This window comes from Phalacrocorax carbo, chromosome 1 (assembly GCF_963921805.1).
Source record: "Phalacrocorax carbo chromosome 1, bPhaCar2.1, whole genome shotgun sequence".
NCBI classification, from domain to species: domain Eukaryota; kingdom Metazoa; phylum Chordata; class Aves; order Suliformes; family Phalacrocoracidae; genus Phalacrocorax; species Phalacrocorax carbo.
In genome coordinates, this window is record NC_087513.1 from 123,767,028 (window position 1) to 123,782,219 (window position 15,192).

The following is a 15,192-nucleotide window of genomic DNA, read 5'->3' on the forward strand; positions in this document are numbered from 1 at the left end:
GAGCCCTGATGGCGGCAGGGATGTTGCACTGGGGCAGAGCAGCACCAACAGCTCTGTCCTGAGGTGGGGTGGGCTCATGCCTGCCCTTGGCAGCCTGCGTGCCTGCTGTTGCAGCAGGAATGCCCGGTGGCTGTGTAGAGATCCCACCCCAAATCTAGAGGCAGCGCTGGCATGTTTGGCATGCAAAGGTGCTGGCAAGCTGTATATGTCACTGCTGGACCTATGGGGAGCCCAAATGCTGCTAGCTCGGGTGCCTCTGCCCCACACTCAATTGCACAGTATGGATGTGCCCCAGATAGTTGCAGGAAGGAGGACACAAGTGGTTATGGTTTTGTGTGTAAAAGCATGGAATGTCGAAGGACAAATGCGGCTTGTGTCTGGTCAGATAAATTGCAGGGCCACAGCCAACAAGGCTACTTAAAGACAGTGCAGCAAATGGTCTTTGGCTCTGGAAATCCATATGGTCTGAGCAAAACCCTGCTGAAGCTGGTGGGAAGCTTTGCCTTTTCTTCGCTAGGCTTCTGCACCAGACCTTGCTTCATCAGGATGTTTGCAACCCATCCCAGGGTATGGGCGCTCTCGAAGCCATTCTGTTTTCCCCATTTGAAACAAATGACTTGAGATAATAGTAGTCTTAAAACTGTAATTTACTTTTTGTGAAGGGGGAATTATAGGGAGCGTGAAGTCTTTTTGGGAGAAAAATTACAAAAGGCTTGCGTAATGAATTTGATGGGCGAGGAAACACTGGCTGTCTTTGTGCAGCTTTTTGCTTTTTGGTGTGTGTCTGGACTTGGAAAGTTCTCTGGTGAATTTGGGATTAAATTGTGCCTGGGAAGGCAGTGCAATTGGAGGAATGTGTGGCGTGTGATAGGGATGAGGGAAAGATGGTGTGTGTTTCCAGGGGGTTTAGACACTCGTGAAGACAGGGTTTATCCAGGCCAGGGGGAGGGGGTTTGCCCTGGGGTTGCCTCACATGAGGGTCTGGCCCTGGGTCCCCAGTGGCACCGCTGCAGGAACAGGAGCTCCTGAGCATTGTCCTGCCCTTGAACAGCTCCCCTGGGGCTCCGCACCCTGCCAGGGGACAAGGACAGCATCACCTCTGGGGCTCGGAACGGTGCTGCAGGGAAGTGTTACGGCTCAGGTTATAATGCGTGGCCCAAGGGCCACCTTTTGAGGCTGGCTGGAAAGGAGCAGTGCTTCTTGGTGGCAGCATGCTTGCCCAGGGCATGGGGGATGAACGGTGGGATGCTGACCCCTTCCCTTGTAAAAGGGGTAGGAGCTGCTGCAGAACATGGGTGGGAGAGACTAAAGTGAAGGGCACCTCTTTGTAGATGAGGCTGGAGCGTGCATATTTGCATGCACCTTTTAACGTTGCTGTTTGCAATTTGGCTAACAAACTGCAGGCAGCAGAAGCGGCAGTGGCACATATCTTGGCTGGTGACGTGCTAGCTTGACTCTTCGGATTAACTGCGAGTGATTTTCAGATTGCTGGTTTAAACAGAGGACCTGAACAGACATTTAATTGCCCCGTGGCACTTTCTCAGCCTTCCTGTAACGTTAGCGAGAAATGCTTATGAAACCAAAAGTGTGTTTGTGGCACCACATGTTCCTGTATTCGGCAGTGATGGCTAATTTTTTTGCGAATTGAATAAATCATGTTAAAAAAAGTTAATGAGGCATTTAATTAATTAACAATGTAGAGTTTTATGGTCTTTATGGTTACATTTTGTGGTTAATGACATTCTTCTCATAGCCTCTTAACACAGAATTGCCTGACAAAATTAGCCTTTTCGTCCAGTAGTAGGTATTCCACCCTAGGACGAGCCTTTCCTTCTTACAAAAATAGATGAAAGGTGTTCTTTTATTTTGAGTTGCAGAATCTATTTTAAATGGTGACTGCATGCTAAAAGTGGAGCCGAACACGGCGGCTGCTTCTGCTACCTATATCCATCTGCTAATTTGCCTAGCAGGGTGGTCTGGTTTTGAGGGAAAATTCATACCTCTGGGGTATAATTTTCCACAGCCCTTTCTTACAGGCTTGAGCGAGTGCAGGGTAAAGAGCATCCGTTACGGACTGATTTTTGGCCTTCGGGCTGATTAGCAGGAACATTAAGAGCCCCTGTTGGGTGAGAGGCAGGACTGTGGGGGTACCAGGTTAAACCAGTGGGTGCATCAGGTGTAGGTGGTGGACTGCTCCGTCCCGGCGGCAGGTGAGGGGGATGCTCCGGCCCCTGGGACAGACAGTTCATTAGCTCCCCGCTTTAGCCTGGTTAGTGAGGGCCTGCTAAAAGAGCAGCTTCATGCTGTATCCTGGATACCAGCTCTCGGGTCAGGTATACCCAGAGCACAGATTATTGTGGGCTTTCTGGTAGATTTTGAAACAGGAAAAATAAATGCATCGTACCCAGCAGTTGTTTATTCTCTTGCTTTGGCAAAGCAAACACTCGCCCCCTCTATGCCATATCCTGCTTTGGGAGGATGTCATTCAGCCTTCAAGAGAAGCAAATGTAAAATTAATGGCTTGCCACTAATCTGGGAATGCGGGGGCTATTTTATACGTGCAGCATCGCTTAGAAATATGTTGGTTTTATTGTTTCTTTTGCATCTGAGAGAAATTGAGGAAGGCTTGCACCATCCTAAATTTTTGGTTGAGTGATGGAGCAGTCATTGTTTCAAGGCCACACAACAGCATAGAGCTGAGTCTGGCCTAGGCTCTCGACCGTGGTATATTTGACTGCAAGATGAATTGTGTTAAATTCACATGGCTTCCCATGGTGCTGGGCTCGTTATTGGAACCTGGCGCCTGGCTTTAGTTGTGCATGCAGAAAAACAGGGTGGGTGAAAATGGGATTTCCCTGATCTTGATAGAGTCGGGCTTTTTTGTTGTTGTTGTTTGTTTGCCGGTAGCAAACCGTCCTTTGTGTGTCTTAAATGTGTTTTGTTTCGGGTCATGCGCTTTTTCTTTTTAAAATCAAACTGACGTGGGCTGTGCTGTTGTCGTGCTTGCAGAATTTTCTGCTCAAAAATGCAGTTGTAAGAGTAAAAACCTTCCTGCCAGCTTTACGCGTGGAAGTTTTGAGAAGTGGAAAGCTGTGAGTTTTGTCTGCAAAATTTGCACGTTCCCCCTCTGCGATGATTCCTGACGTTGGGAGCTGCGGGAAGGTCCCTGCGGGGCATGGGGCTCTCTTGTGAGCTCTCTCTTGGAGCTCATGGTGCTGCTTCGCACAAGCAGGTCTGCTCATGGGAAGTCGTGGTCTCCGCTTTGTCTCCTGAAGAAGCAGGACTTTGAACAGTTTCCCTTTTTCTTTTTCTTTTGACTGAGCTGTCTCAAAGAGGGTAACTTGGGCATATTGTAGGGGTTTTGTGTTTTGCCCTTTTCTCCCAACCCCCTTTTCCTTCAAGAAGAGAAATCTCTGCATCTCCACAGCAAGAAATAACTCGATGCATCTTTTTTTCCTCCCATTTCCAGGAAGTGGTTCTGTATTGTTTGGAAAACAAGGTGTGTGATGTGAATCATCGTGACAACGCGGGTTACTGTGCCCTGCACGAGGCCTGTGCCAGAGGCTGGCTGAGCATCGTGCGGCATCTCCTCGAGTACGGGGCTGACGTGAACTGCAGCGCTCAGGATGGAACCAGGTTAGCAGCACCCCCAGCCCACCGTCGTGGGGTGGGCACCACCGCCGGGCAGCGGTTTCCTCAGTCGCGATGGTGGGAAATAGCACCCCTTCCCTCTCTACTTCTTTATCCTCCCCATGTCCCCCTCCCCATCCTGCAGGAAACCCCCCAGGTGGGTGACGCGCGGTGGCCTCCTTATTGCCGGTGCTTGGGCAGGAGCGTGGGGGACTGGGTGACCCCCGCTGCTCTCCCGTGAACAACGTGGTGGGGGCACACTTCTGTGGTGACTCGAGTTTGGCGTGATTCTTCTTTCTTCTTCTTCTTCTCCGGGAATTTTAATATGGTGGTTTTGTTTTTTTAAAGAGTTTGTGAAATTCCCAGCTGCCGGGCAGGAAGGAGTGATACTTGAGCTGCGGCCCTGCTCGTGTGTGCGCGCTCCAGGTCCTTTGAGCTGTGCCAAAAGAGCGGGCTTTGCCTTGTTAGCAGGGTTACTTGTAAGAGCACTTCAGGCTTTTGCGGCCGTTGGGTGTGCGAGTCCTATGCATGCTACATAAAAATGTTGTTTTGCTAAACTGTTAAACTGCTCATTTGATACTTTGGGATTTTTATTTTTTTTTAATCCCGAATTAGGCTTTTTTAGTTTCCTTCACTGAATAGTAGGGGTGCAGTTCCTGTGCTCGCAGGATAGATAGTGAGCTCTTTTTTTCTCTTTTTTTTTTTTTTTTCCCTGTGGTTATAGAAATGCTGCTCACCATCTTTTTTAATCTTGTTGTGTATCTCCTAAAGCACCCCTTTGACCACCTCTGCGGGGCTGACCTCGGGGTAACTTTCATCAGCATATGCAGAACATTATCCAGTCTGTGCATTTTGGGGACAGGTCGCTTTGTATTCCGCGAAGCTCCTGCAGCTTGTTATCTTTAAATGGTTTATCGCATTCACTATCACCATCCAAATAGCCAAGGAGGTAAAATTAGCATAACTAAGAGTCTGCCTCTTTTGTTTTTAAGCTCTTTATTTATTAACTTGGGAAGGGAGGAGTCAGGAAAACAAAAGTCCCAGGAGGACTGGTTAGGATGGTCCATTGGAAGTTCATGATGGTCAGTCGTTACCGGCCCATCATGGCTGAAAGGAAACATTTCTGAAGAAACGTTGAAACTCTGGCTGGATTGTCAGATTCCTTCTCCCTCTCCCACTTCTTTGTAAGAAGTCTCAGCTCTCCAGGCCAACAAACAGCCCCACATCTTCACTGTCTCGGGCAGCTTTAATACCTGACCTGTGCAACAGCGGGAGTTGCCGTAGAAAGAATCCTAAATTATTTTTGTCTCACTTGCTGGAATAACCTATATAGAAGATTAACCCCAGGAAGTTTCTGACCAGCCTTAATCACCAGCCAGTTCAGAGTCCACCTTGGATTTTGATTCACAGATGGAGCTGATTTTCAGGAAAGAAACTTGGCTTGTGTACCCTGAAGAGTTGTTTTTGGGAAAACGCATTTTTGAAATGAACATCATAATGATCTGATCATAGATGGTAATGTCAGAACTCAGCTTGCGATCCCCTTTCTTTTCTGATGGCAGACTTATTTTTTGTTTGAAAAGCTGCCCAACAGACAGTGTGAATCCAAAACACATCTAATATACAGATGAAAGATGGTCTCGCTGCCCCGAGTTGGATAGGACAGAGAACAGAAGCTTCTGTAAGGAACAACTTCTGATCGGTGTTATCCCCTGCCTTTTGGTAGGGCCAGACTCCTGTGTCTCTGTAGAGTAAATCATGAGACATTCATAAGACAAATCCCATTTCTCTCTTGAAGCCTCAATAAGTCTTTCTCCTTTACACTTTGAGGAGGAAAGAAGTGTCAGTCTTCCCCAGCTGTGTGGCTTTTTAAATTCAAAATCCTGAACACGTTCACCCTTGGAGAGATATTAAAATCTTAAAACCAAAAAACCCCAGACAAACACACCACCAAAGACCTCTCCCTCTCCCCTGCTTTTTTAACTGCACTGAAAATGCCTTGTTGCCCCCTCTGCCACCTCACAAGCCCACTAGCCAAAGATATTTTCAGATCGTGCTGGAAGTTGTCAAGTCTCCAGACAGTAGCGGTGGATGTGTTTAGTTCTGTTCAGCCAGTTAACGTTAAATCCACACAGAGGAGTGATGCAGCTGCACGAGCTGTGATGTAACTGCCTACGCTGTATTTGTTAGCGTGGCAGCCTGGGGTGTCACTTGGATCCCAGCTGCCTGAAGCTTCGGTCTGCGTTACTTGCTGCCTGATGCCTCTGTAGCCAACTTTTTGGAGGACACCCTCTGAAGAGTTGTTACAAGTGACGATATGGCTTCGCTCTGAACAAAATGTCCCCATGAACGTGATGGATGTAGGAGAGTTCTGCAAAGTCTGGGCATCTCTCCTTTCGGCCCTGTCTGAAGTGCTGCAGGTGCTCCGATCAATGTGGTGGTTTTGCATGTGTGTGTTTAAGTTTTGAAAGCGAAGCAAAGACCTGAGCCTCTTGCTTTGGTGTTGCCTTTTACGTACACGCAGCCAGTCTGTCGTGAGTTCAGTAGATAAGGTTGGCTTTCAGGCTCTGGTTTCTGATACTATCAGAGAAATCTTGGTGAAGCCAAAACCAAACAAGTGCCAGACTGTAGGCAGGGCAATGAGGTGGTAGCGTTTGGGGGGGTGTGGGTACGTTTTGGGGTGGGGGCAGGTATGGTGCGGTCCTTCCCTTCCCCCTCAGCTCAGCACTGGGGCTCTGCCTGTGCACCTACTGCTGCCTGCAGCCCACGGTGTCCCTCTGTCTGCCCTGTTCACAGGGCATCTGGCTGGGCTAAATACTTCTGTTTTTTCCCTTAAATTCCATGCTGGTGATGGCTCTCCAAATGCAGCGCCTGCAGACCCTGAGTACACAAGCACTCTGTGGCTGAATTAGTAGCTAATCAAAGATTATTGTAGAAGGAGGCGAGATCTTTTAAGACCTGTCTCAGAGGTGTCACAGTCACTAAGGGCTCTTAATCGTCTTACCTATAAATAATAATAGACCGTGCTTAAGAGGTGAGCGCTTTCCTTCCCTGACAGGACCCCAGTAAGTGCAGCAGCTCAACAAGGGGCGTGTGACAACCACTTCCTGGCATTAGCAAGGATGGTTGCAGGTGTATTTGGCCATATCTCCTTGTTCCTCTCCTCTTACCTCCACAGCATGCCCTAGCTGAACGGGCACCCGCTCTATAAACAAAGGCACATGCCAAAAATACAGGCATCTCCTGCCTATTAGCGAGTCCTCTCCGTTGCTTCGGAGTCTGCTTGCTAGATTCACTCTTCGCAGCCAGTTTTGCAACCTTCTTGCTGGCAGCTGATGAGCTCAGCATTTTTTATTTTTTCCCTGGGAGGCCCATGCCAAGATGGCTCTCTTCCTGCATCCTTTCAGCTGGTCTTGGCAGAGCGATACCCTCCAGCAGCTAATTGCGTTAAAGAAGAGGCTGCCGGCGGAGCTGCCCTCCTGCAACTTGTGCCTTGCCTCTTCTGTGGGGCAGCATTGCGTAATAGAGTAGATGGACATAAAAATAAAATGCCAAGATACGGTATTGCTCGGCAAGTTACAAGACCTCTTATTGCAGCAAGGAAAATTCTGATGGTGCCTGAAAGGCTGAAAGCAAACCCTGACTGGGCTAAATAGTTTATAATTTTGGTGGTGGAATGATAAACCCCCAGTGAAATGTTTTCCTATCTCTAGTAGTGGTAAAAATAGTAGGAAGAATTCGACAGTACACAAGAGAGGGTTGAGATGTGTGTCTCCTGTAGGATATTGCAGCTCTCAAATGTCCCCAGATCCTTCTGGGGCCTTTCTAAGGGTTTGTTTTAGAAATAAGCTGTACTACCCATTAGGGGTAGAGAGTGTTTATTTCCACAATGCTCAGGGCGGAAAAGATTATATGGGCAAAGCAGCCCAGGAGAGGACTCCCAGGGATCATTTTTTCACATCTGAAAAAGTTGCCGACTCCGGCAGTCACTTTTGTGTTCTACAAAGAGGATGGTTAAACTCTGCCAAGACTGGAAAATACTCCCTCCTCTGCCAGTCCTGGTGGGAGAAGCAAACATGAGTAGCTGTGTCTTTGCATGGTCCCACTCGTGAGCTTGCCAAGAAGCTGTGCTAGCCAGTAAAAGAGTCTGTCAGTGCTCTGTTATTGCCTTTCCCCCCCGCCTTATCTGTGGTGCATCTCCTTTTTTTTTTTCCTGCCCTCCCCGCCAGTGTTCTCTTTCCTCCCTTCACTTCCTTCTATTTATTGTTCTTCCTCCTCTGTGTGGCTTTCCTGCGCCTTTCCTTCCCCTTGCCTCTATAAAGTCCACTCTCATGCCCGGGGTGGCCTCCCTGTACTCCAGCAGGCGACAAAGATGAATCTGTCTATCCTGCTGCCTGCCCTGCTGCCTCCTCCTGCTGCCTCTGCCCTGTCTGCACTGCTGTGCTGGGCTGAGTGACCTGTGGAAAGGGAGAGGGGGTCCCATCCTGGCGTTACAGCCCATGCACTGCAATTTTTCCTTCCTGGGGAATGCCCAGGTGCCCTTTAATAAACTCGTCCGTGTGTTATTAAATTGATTGAAACATTGGGCAATGATTTAGATGCTGTTTTTAATAAGTTAAGGGATCACCTTGAATTCATTACTGATTCAAAAGCCACTTAGGTAAGTCAGTTTGAAAAAAAAAAAAAAAAAACAAACAGGAAAACCCACAAACCAATAAACCCCCAAACCACCACCCCGCCCCCCTCCCCCCAAACCAGAAAATCCTAATTTTAAAATAAAATGGAAACCAGTTCAAAATTAAAGACTCCAATAAAGTGAGGGAGTGGGGGAGAAAAAGCGTCCCTGGCATTTGGCAGCCGCCATAACTCTCATCTGTTCCTGGTGCTCATTGCCAGACTTTCAGCCAGGGATGCTTCATGCCCAGCGGGCGACAGGAGGGTTTGCAGCAAGGCTGACCTTTCGCGCTATAGATGCTCGGGGTGTCACGACCCAACAGCTTAGGCCTCAGATGCTTGCTGACAGCCAGAAACACCCGATACTTGTTTAGCCTCCGTGTCAGCACCCCTATTATTTGTTACCTCTTGTGTTGTATCGCCTGGGATGTTTAGCGCCGGCCAGGTCCTGGATGCGCTGGGTGCTGCGTAGGGGCGCGATGCTGCGGCCGTCCCTGTGCGGAAGCACTAAAGTCGGTAGGTGGAGGTGGGAGGGTGAGGCTTGCGGAGGACCCTGGGAATGCTGGCTTCTCCAGTGCCGTCTGTCTCAGGGGCATCAGGTAGTTTCAATGTTATGTTAGAGACTTCCCTGAGAAATTGAGAAAAGGATATCTGGCCTTTTGCAGGTGATCCTCACGGACCTCTCTGGTCTTCAAATTTGAAACTGGCTTTCCAAAGAGTGGCGTGTCAGGCTTTGAAGGCACACAGCTGTCGTGCTGTCTGGTGCTAGGGTTCTGAGGGGTGTCGTGAGCTGAACTGCATTCAGAAGCTCAAGGATCACCTGCTTGTTCACAGTGTTAGTGGCGTGGGGTGTGCAGGGGGCAGGCGGTGCAGGATGAGCCCTCTCTCCATAGGGAATGAGCCTCAGACTCTTCAAGTGCACCTCGTCATGTAATTATAGCATGCATGTATCAAAATCGCATACAGCTTTCCAGCTAGATGGGGGCAAGCGAGAGCACTTCACGTGTGACAGATGTTAATCACCCTAAGTCACAGGCTGCTGGAAAGTGCTGGAAAGGATTAAACACACCTGGAACATAGTTCTTTTTGAGGTGGATCAGAGTCGCCCTCCCACCAGCAGCACTGCGTAATGGGTAGGAAAACGGTGGTGTGCGTTCCTCTTCTGACTGGTTTGAGCTCCCTCTCTGGTGCCTTGAGCTCACGCGGATGCCAGCCCATACCAAAGCGGTGGCAACACAGAGGGGACGTTGTGGCGTGTGGCAGAAGGCGTGGTGGGACGTGGCCTCTTCACCGGGGGGAGTTTCAGCCCTAGTTTGTTAGCTGAGAGTTGCTTGGCACAATTGGTGGACGGAGTTGAGGGGTTTGCTTGCCTGTGCTTCTGGATGACTTCTCCTTGTAACATCGTTCTGAAAGCTTTCCAGGAAGGCAGTATGTGATCCTAGTTAAAGTCCTTCCTTAGTGCTCTTGTCTTTTAATACATCTGTTTGAGAACTTGAAAGCCTCGTTGGTGGGCAGCAGTGTTGACAGCCTAAAGGAGGAGGAGTGTGGAGTTCAGCTGAACTGCCATGGTTGGTGGCCATTGCATTTGGCTCCCCTTTCAGTTCCCTGCTCATCACCGTCTCAGGAAAAGATGGGATTTTAACACATCTTCATTAGTCTGAAGGGTAATATGTTCTACTTCCAGACACCTCGCCTTTACGTACGATCAAATTTAAAGGCAAAAGTTAATGCGATTTATAATTAGCAATAAGGAATTCTAAACCTGGAATTGCAGGCACGTCTATTAATGAATAATCCTTCTGTAGGCTCACAAAAATCTATGTCTGAGCTTGTATAGATTGCTCGTGCCGCGTAAAATGCGTTAACTTCTGGGCAGACTAAACTTAGAATAACGTGTTTTTCTATTCTCCAAGTAGAAGGGTTGAATTATGCTGCAAATATATTTGCAAGTACTATTTAAAGAGGATATAGCGTGGAAGTTTAATTCCCAGCAAATTTTCATAACTTATTTCTGTGTACATAATTTAGGAGCTTTGGGTACCTGATTTCTGTGCTTGCCCAGGGGCAGGCTGAATGAGGCCTTACTCCACAACACGCTGCTAAACTGGCAGAGATTTGGAACGGTGGAGTGACTTGCTGCAAAATTACGTTTGTGAGGCTTCCTGCAAACTCCTGCTTTCTGTTACAGGGGTGTGTTTATTTTCCTGGCCCTTGAAATATGTACAGCAATGAATAGACATAATAGAAATATCTGCCCCAAGCAGTCTGACTGTGAAAAAACAAGAGGGGAGGGGATGCTGTGCAAGTAAAATCGACAATGAGATGATTGGCAGCTGTATTAATAGTGTTACCTTCTATAAATAACTTTGATCTAAAGTCAGAAGTTTTTTGTCAAACACATTCGCATAATACTATTGAGTCAAAAGGTAATGCCGTGACCTTTTCTATTTCCCCAGACCAATCCATGATGCGGTCGAAAATGATCACTTGGAAATTGTCCGCCTCTTACTGTCTTACGGTGCTGATCCAACGCTTGCAACCTACTCTGGGAGGACCATCGTGAAAATGACCCACAGTGAGCTCATGGAGACCTTCCTCACAGGTGCGTGGCCACATTGCTTGGGGCTCTGCTGGTCGTGGCAGATGGGGGGACGGTCTCTGGCCCCCCAAAGTCCCTGCTGCCCAGTGAGGCTGGCTCCATGCTGAGGAGCATTAGGGTAGGCTGCAGTAGCTCCTCCTCTGCCTGTAAAAACCCAGCCGCTGCAGGTGAGAAGCGTGGCCGTGCGTGGGGGCTCCTTCTAATTGACACTTTTAATAAGTCATAAGGATTATGCCACTATCGGATTTGATAGGTAGGAGGTCAGCGGGCTGCTTTGGTGCCTTCATTTTTCTGCTTGAAATGAAAATAAGGAACTTGCCAAATTGAATAGCTGTTCGTTAAATGTAATCACGTTTTCCCATGGTCTTGCTTTTTATCCTCCTAGTACTTGTCTTTTTGCAAGTTCTGCCTCATTTTATATCTGAAATGCTGTAAAACTGTGTTAAATGCTCTTGTCTTTAAACATGTTCATGTTCTAACATGGTTTCAGGTTTTTTTTTCTTGTTAGTTTTGGATAAAGACACTTGCATTCCCTAATAGCTTTACCTCTGAAAATGTTTGCAGTGTTCACAGTCAATGCGTTTAAGTACTCAGCCGCTTACCTGTTTAAATGGTGCAGTGTAGAAAGTGCATAGGTGTGTCAGGACTCCAGTAAAGTCCAGTGTCTTGGACTTCTTAGCATCTTGAATCCCAGTATCGTTTCATCAACTGAACTAGCCAGTCTCCCAAATCATGTCTGTAGGAAAGAATTGCATCTTCTGAACATATCTGTATGGAAAAACCTTTTCCATCAGTTTCTCTGGGTCGACTGTTTCACCCCCAAGTTGGTGTCCAGAATAATTGTGCAGGCTAAAAAGTGTGCTACATCCTACCTTTCACGAGAACAAAACGCCACACTCAGTTATTGAAGCTTAAGGTTGGATCTGTCCCTCTTAAACTGTGGGTGATCATTTGATGTGGTGGGTCATTATTTGATGCAATGGGAGAAGGGATGCAGGAGAATAGCAAATTCCAGGAATATTTGTGAGAATGATGTATGTATATGCTGTTTTTGTAGCATGTGCATCAGGAATATGGCGTGGGTTTTATTTGATGGAAGGTATGGAGGATGCATAGTGAGACTGTATGACACACAGTCTGCTAAACTTGCCAGCTTTTTGTTCTCATCAGTATGTTTTTGTTGTTGTTTTTTCCTCTCCAGAGTATTTAACTGACCTGCAAGGTCGCAGTGTTGATGACCCTGGTTTGTACTGGGATTTCTATGGCAGCTCTGTGTGCGGTGAGCAAATGTTACCCTTTATTTCTCTGTATGCGGAGACTTTTCAAAACATGCGGCACGTGGGGGTGGGGGCCGTTTTGTTTTTATGGTGGAGGAAGCTAGGAAGGAAGCAAACTGGATTTATTTATAGTTCACATTATTGGAAGAAAAAGCAAGACCTGCAACAGTCTCTTCAATGCTGACTTGGCACCTTTATTCAATTTTATTTAGATCCAAAAGATGAATCTGGATTTGACATCTTGGCAAATCCGCCCAGCCCAGGTGATGAAGATGAAGATGGCTTTAGCGATGTGTTTGAATTTGAATTTTCGGATGAACCTCCCTTGCCATGTTACAACATTCAAGTGTGTCTCTCTCAGGGGTAAGAACAAACACAGGTTTTGGGGTAAAAATAGCTGAGACGATCTGCTTGGGATGACGGCAGTTTGTGTCCGTGGGGAAAAGTGTTTGCATTTATCTAATGTAAATGAGAGAGCAATACTGTAATTGCTGGGCTCTTTAGAAATAAGCTAATAGGAGGGGAGGGGAGGGGGGGAGGCTGACTTGTCAGCGCTGTGTTTCGAGGGCCATACTCCCAAGTGGGGACGAGTGACGGTTGAACACAAATTCCTTCCTTCATCCCAGGCAGGCACCTTGGTATAACGTCCAAAAATCAAAGTGCTTCTAGCACTTAAATTTGGATATCATGTTTGTAAGGCGTTCTCAATTTTATTTAATGGGCTTTTCTGTTTTGCTGAGTGGACGTGCTTTTGTGGATGACGAAATGACACCGTTACTGCTGTTCTAGACTTTGCAGCAGGACTGGTTCAAAGCTCTGAACTGGATTAAACAAATAAGGATCTTACGGAACTTATGGTACTTAATAATAAGCAAAGACCCGGAAAGTTTTATTATCTATTATATTCAAGATATAAAGTACCTTCGTAAACAGCTACTGTTTGTCATTTGCACCAGTTTGGATGACAGCTGTGGGAAAAATAGTTTTAAATATTAATCATGCAGGAGTGCGGGTGTTAGTGTGTTTTTATTATTTGGGTAATGGATATAACTTAAGTTCTCTGAAGTGGACAAGTACAAAGATTGAACTAAAAAACTGTATTCTTAATCTGAGAGAAACAACCCTCTGTTGACTTGTATTTATTATTGGCATCTCTGGAAGTCAGAGGTGCTGAAATTTCTGGTTGTAACTGTAAGCCGTCTCCTGACTTGCTCAGTGAGAGTCGGGCTCAGCCAGGCGAACCTTTGACCGTGTGAGCAGCCGTCGGGATGGCTGCTGACCTGCGCGGACGCTGGTGAGCTCTGTGGGCTCCAGCACCCCTGCATGCCTGATCCCCCTCCTTCCCCAAAGCTGTGAGCAGCAGTAGTATGAGTAAACATGTACGCGCCTGCACATCTGTCATATTTGTCCCCCTGGGCAATGGCCTTGATTTCAGGGGGGTTGTTTGTGTGGGAGGGTTTCTCACACAGCGATGTGGTGAAGAGTCAAGAAGCCCGTGACTTAATGTCAGTTATTGGAGCCTGTTTCTCCTTCGCTTCCACAGACCACGAAACTGGCTTTTGCTCTCGGACGTGGTGAAGAGGCTAAAAATGTCATCTCGCATCTTCCGCTGCAACTTCCCCAATCTGGAAGTTGTCACCATCACGGAGGCAGAGTTTTACAAACAGACTTCCCTCAGCCAGTTGTTCTCTTGTGCTACGGACCTTGAAGCTTTTAACCCAGAGAGCAAAGAGCTGTTGGACTTGGTAGAGTTTACAAGCGAACTCAAGACTTTGCTCGGCTCCTCGCTTCACTGGTTGCATCCGCACGAGGACCCTCCCTTCGACATCCTCTGGTGAACCATCAGGCCATTTAATGTACAGTGCTCTATACAGTTACTTCTTTATGTATATGTGTTCAAATGCAATTGTTTCTGTAAAGAAAGGACACTATTAAATATGAAAATATCTTTCCTTTATATAAGAGATCTGAATTCCAGTTGGATGGATTTTGGAAGAATTTTTTTTTAACTTCAATCGGTTTTTACAAAATTCTTATATAATGTTTCTTTAAATGCACACAGGCTTTGGGATAAGTTTGTTATTACCCGGAATACATTTTTTTTTAAAAAAAGAAGAACACACCCACACATTGACTTTGTTTCATACAAAGCACTGATTACACAGGACGTACTTTTTCTAGGTGATGTGATCAAAGTCGTGTGGCTTGTTTGGGAGATAGAATTCAGTAAGGCACTTGGTGATATTATTTTTGGTTTTTTGTTTACAGAATTACCTGCTTTGGCCAGGTAAGCACTATTGAATATAATTCAATAGTTTGTAATATAAATTAAACCATATCCATACGCATCAACTAATTGTAAGAACTTTTATATCCTAATTTAAAAGCTGTGAAATTTAGTTTTCACACATCAAACCGGATTGTTTATATATGTTTAAACATTTTATGCTCTTTATTTAAAGAAGACTTTGAACTATTTTTTCTGTACCTTGTAAAATATTGAAAAACTAACATATGTTGAAGTTGCTTGAAACTGTACATAAACTAAATTTTCTGAATTGTGTGTTTATGTTTGAGATCTGTGTTTTAACTTTGTAAGTAAATCTCCTGCCTTTGTATTTATATTTTACAAAAATTTTCTTAAAGGCAATAAAACTGTTGAGAAATGAAGAGGCTAAAATGACTCCCATTATTTCCATGCCTGGTTGTGAAATGAGCTCCGACTCATTAATGTTTATGAAAGGAGGCTCCACGAGCAGTTCCTGAAGCGGAGCAGAGCTGGCCTAGGTGCCGGCGAGCAGCTGATGAAATCTGAGGTAGAGTCTGCATCGCCTTTCTACATTCAAGGTTACAAGAAAACATTGGGCGGGAGCCTTTTGTGGGACAGAGGTTTAAAAGCGGTACTCACAATACTTTCTGCATTGCCTTTTAGTTAAAATTGTGAATAGGTTCTATTATTTTTCCTCCTTTGTCATCATTTTAAGTTGAATTGACTGAATTCTCTTTTCAGTG

At 46.3% G+C, this 15,192-nt stretch overlaps 1 protein-coding gene across 6 annotated transcripts in view; it reads left to right on the forward strand.

Moving 5' to 3' along the window:
• Window positions 1-14,860, forward strand: part of BCOR (BCL6 corepressor) — an 83,398-nt gene extending 68,538 nt beyond the window's left edge. For all 6 annotated transcript variants that reach the window (XM_064473232.1, XM_064473266.1, XM_064473272.1 and 3 more), the window contains 5 exons: window positions 3,470-3,636; window positions 10,761-10,906; window positions 12,105-12,182; window positions 12,393-12,543; window positions 13,724-14,860. In XM_064473232.1, the coding sequence (XP_064329302.1) occupies window positions 3,470-3,636; window positions 10,761-10,906; window positions 12,105-12,182; window positions 12,393-12,543; window positions 13,724-14,018 (837 nt within the window). In that variant the 3' untranslated portion in view covers window positions 14,019-14,860. The remainder of the gene's footprint in view (window positions 1-3,469; window positions 3,637-10,760; window positions 10,907-12,104; window positions 12,183-12,392; window positions 12,544-13,723) is intronic.
• Window positions 14,861-15,192: the final 332 nt, after the last annotated feature.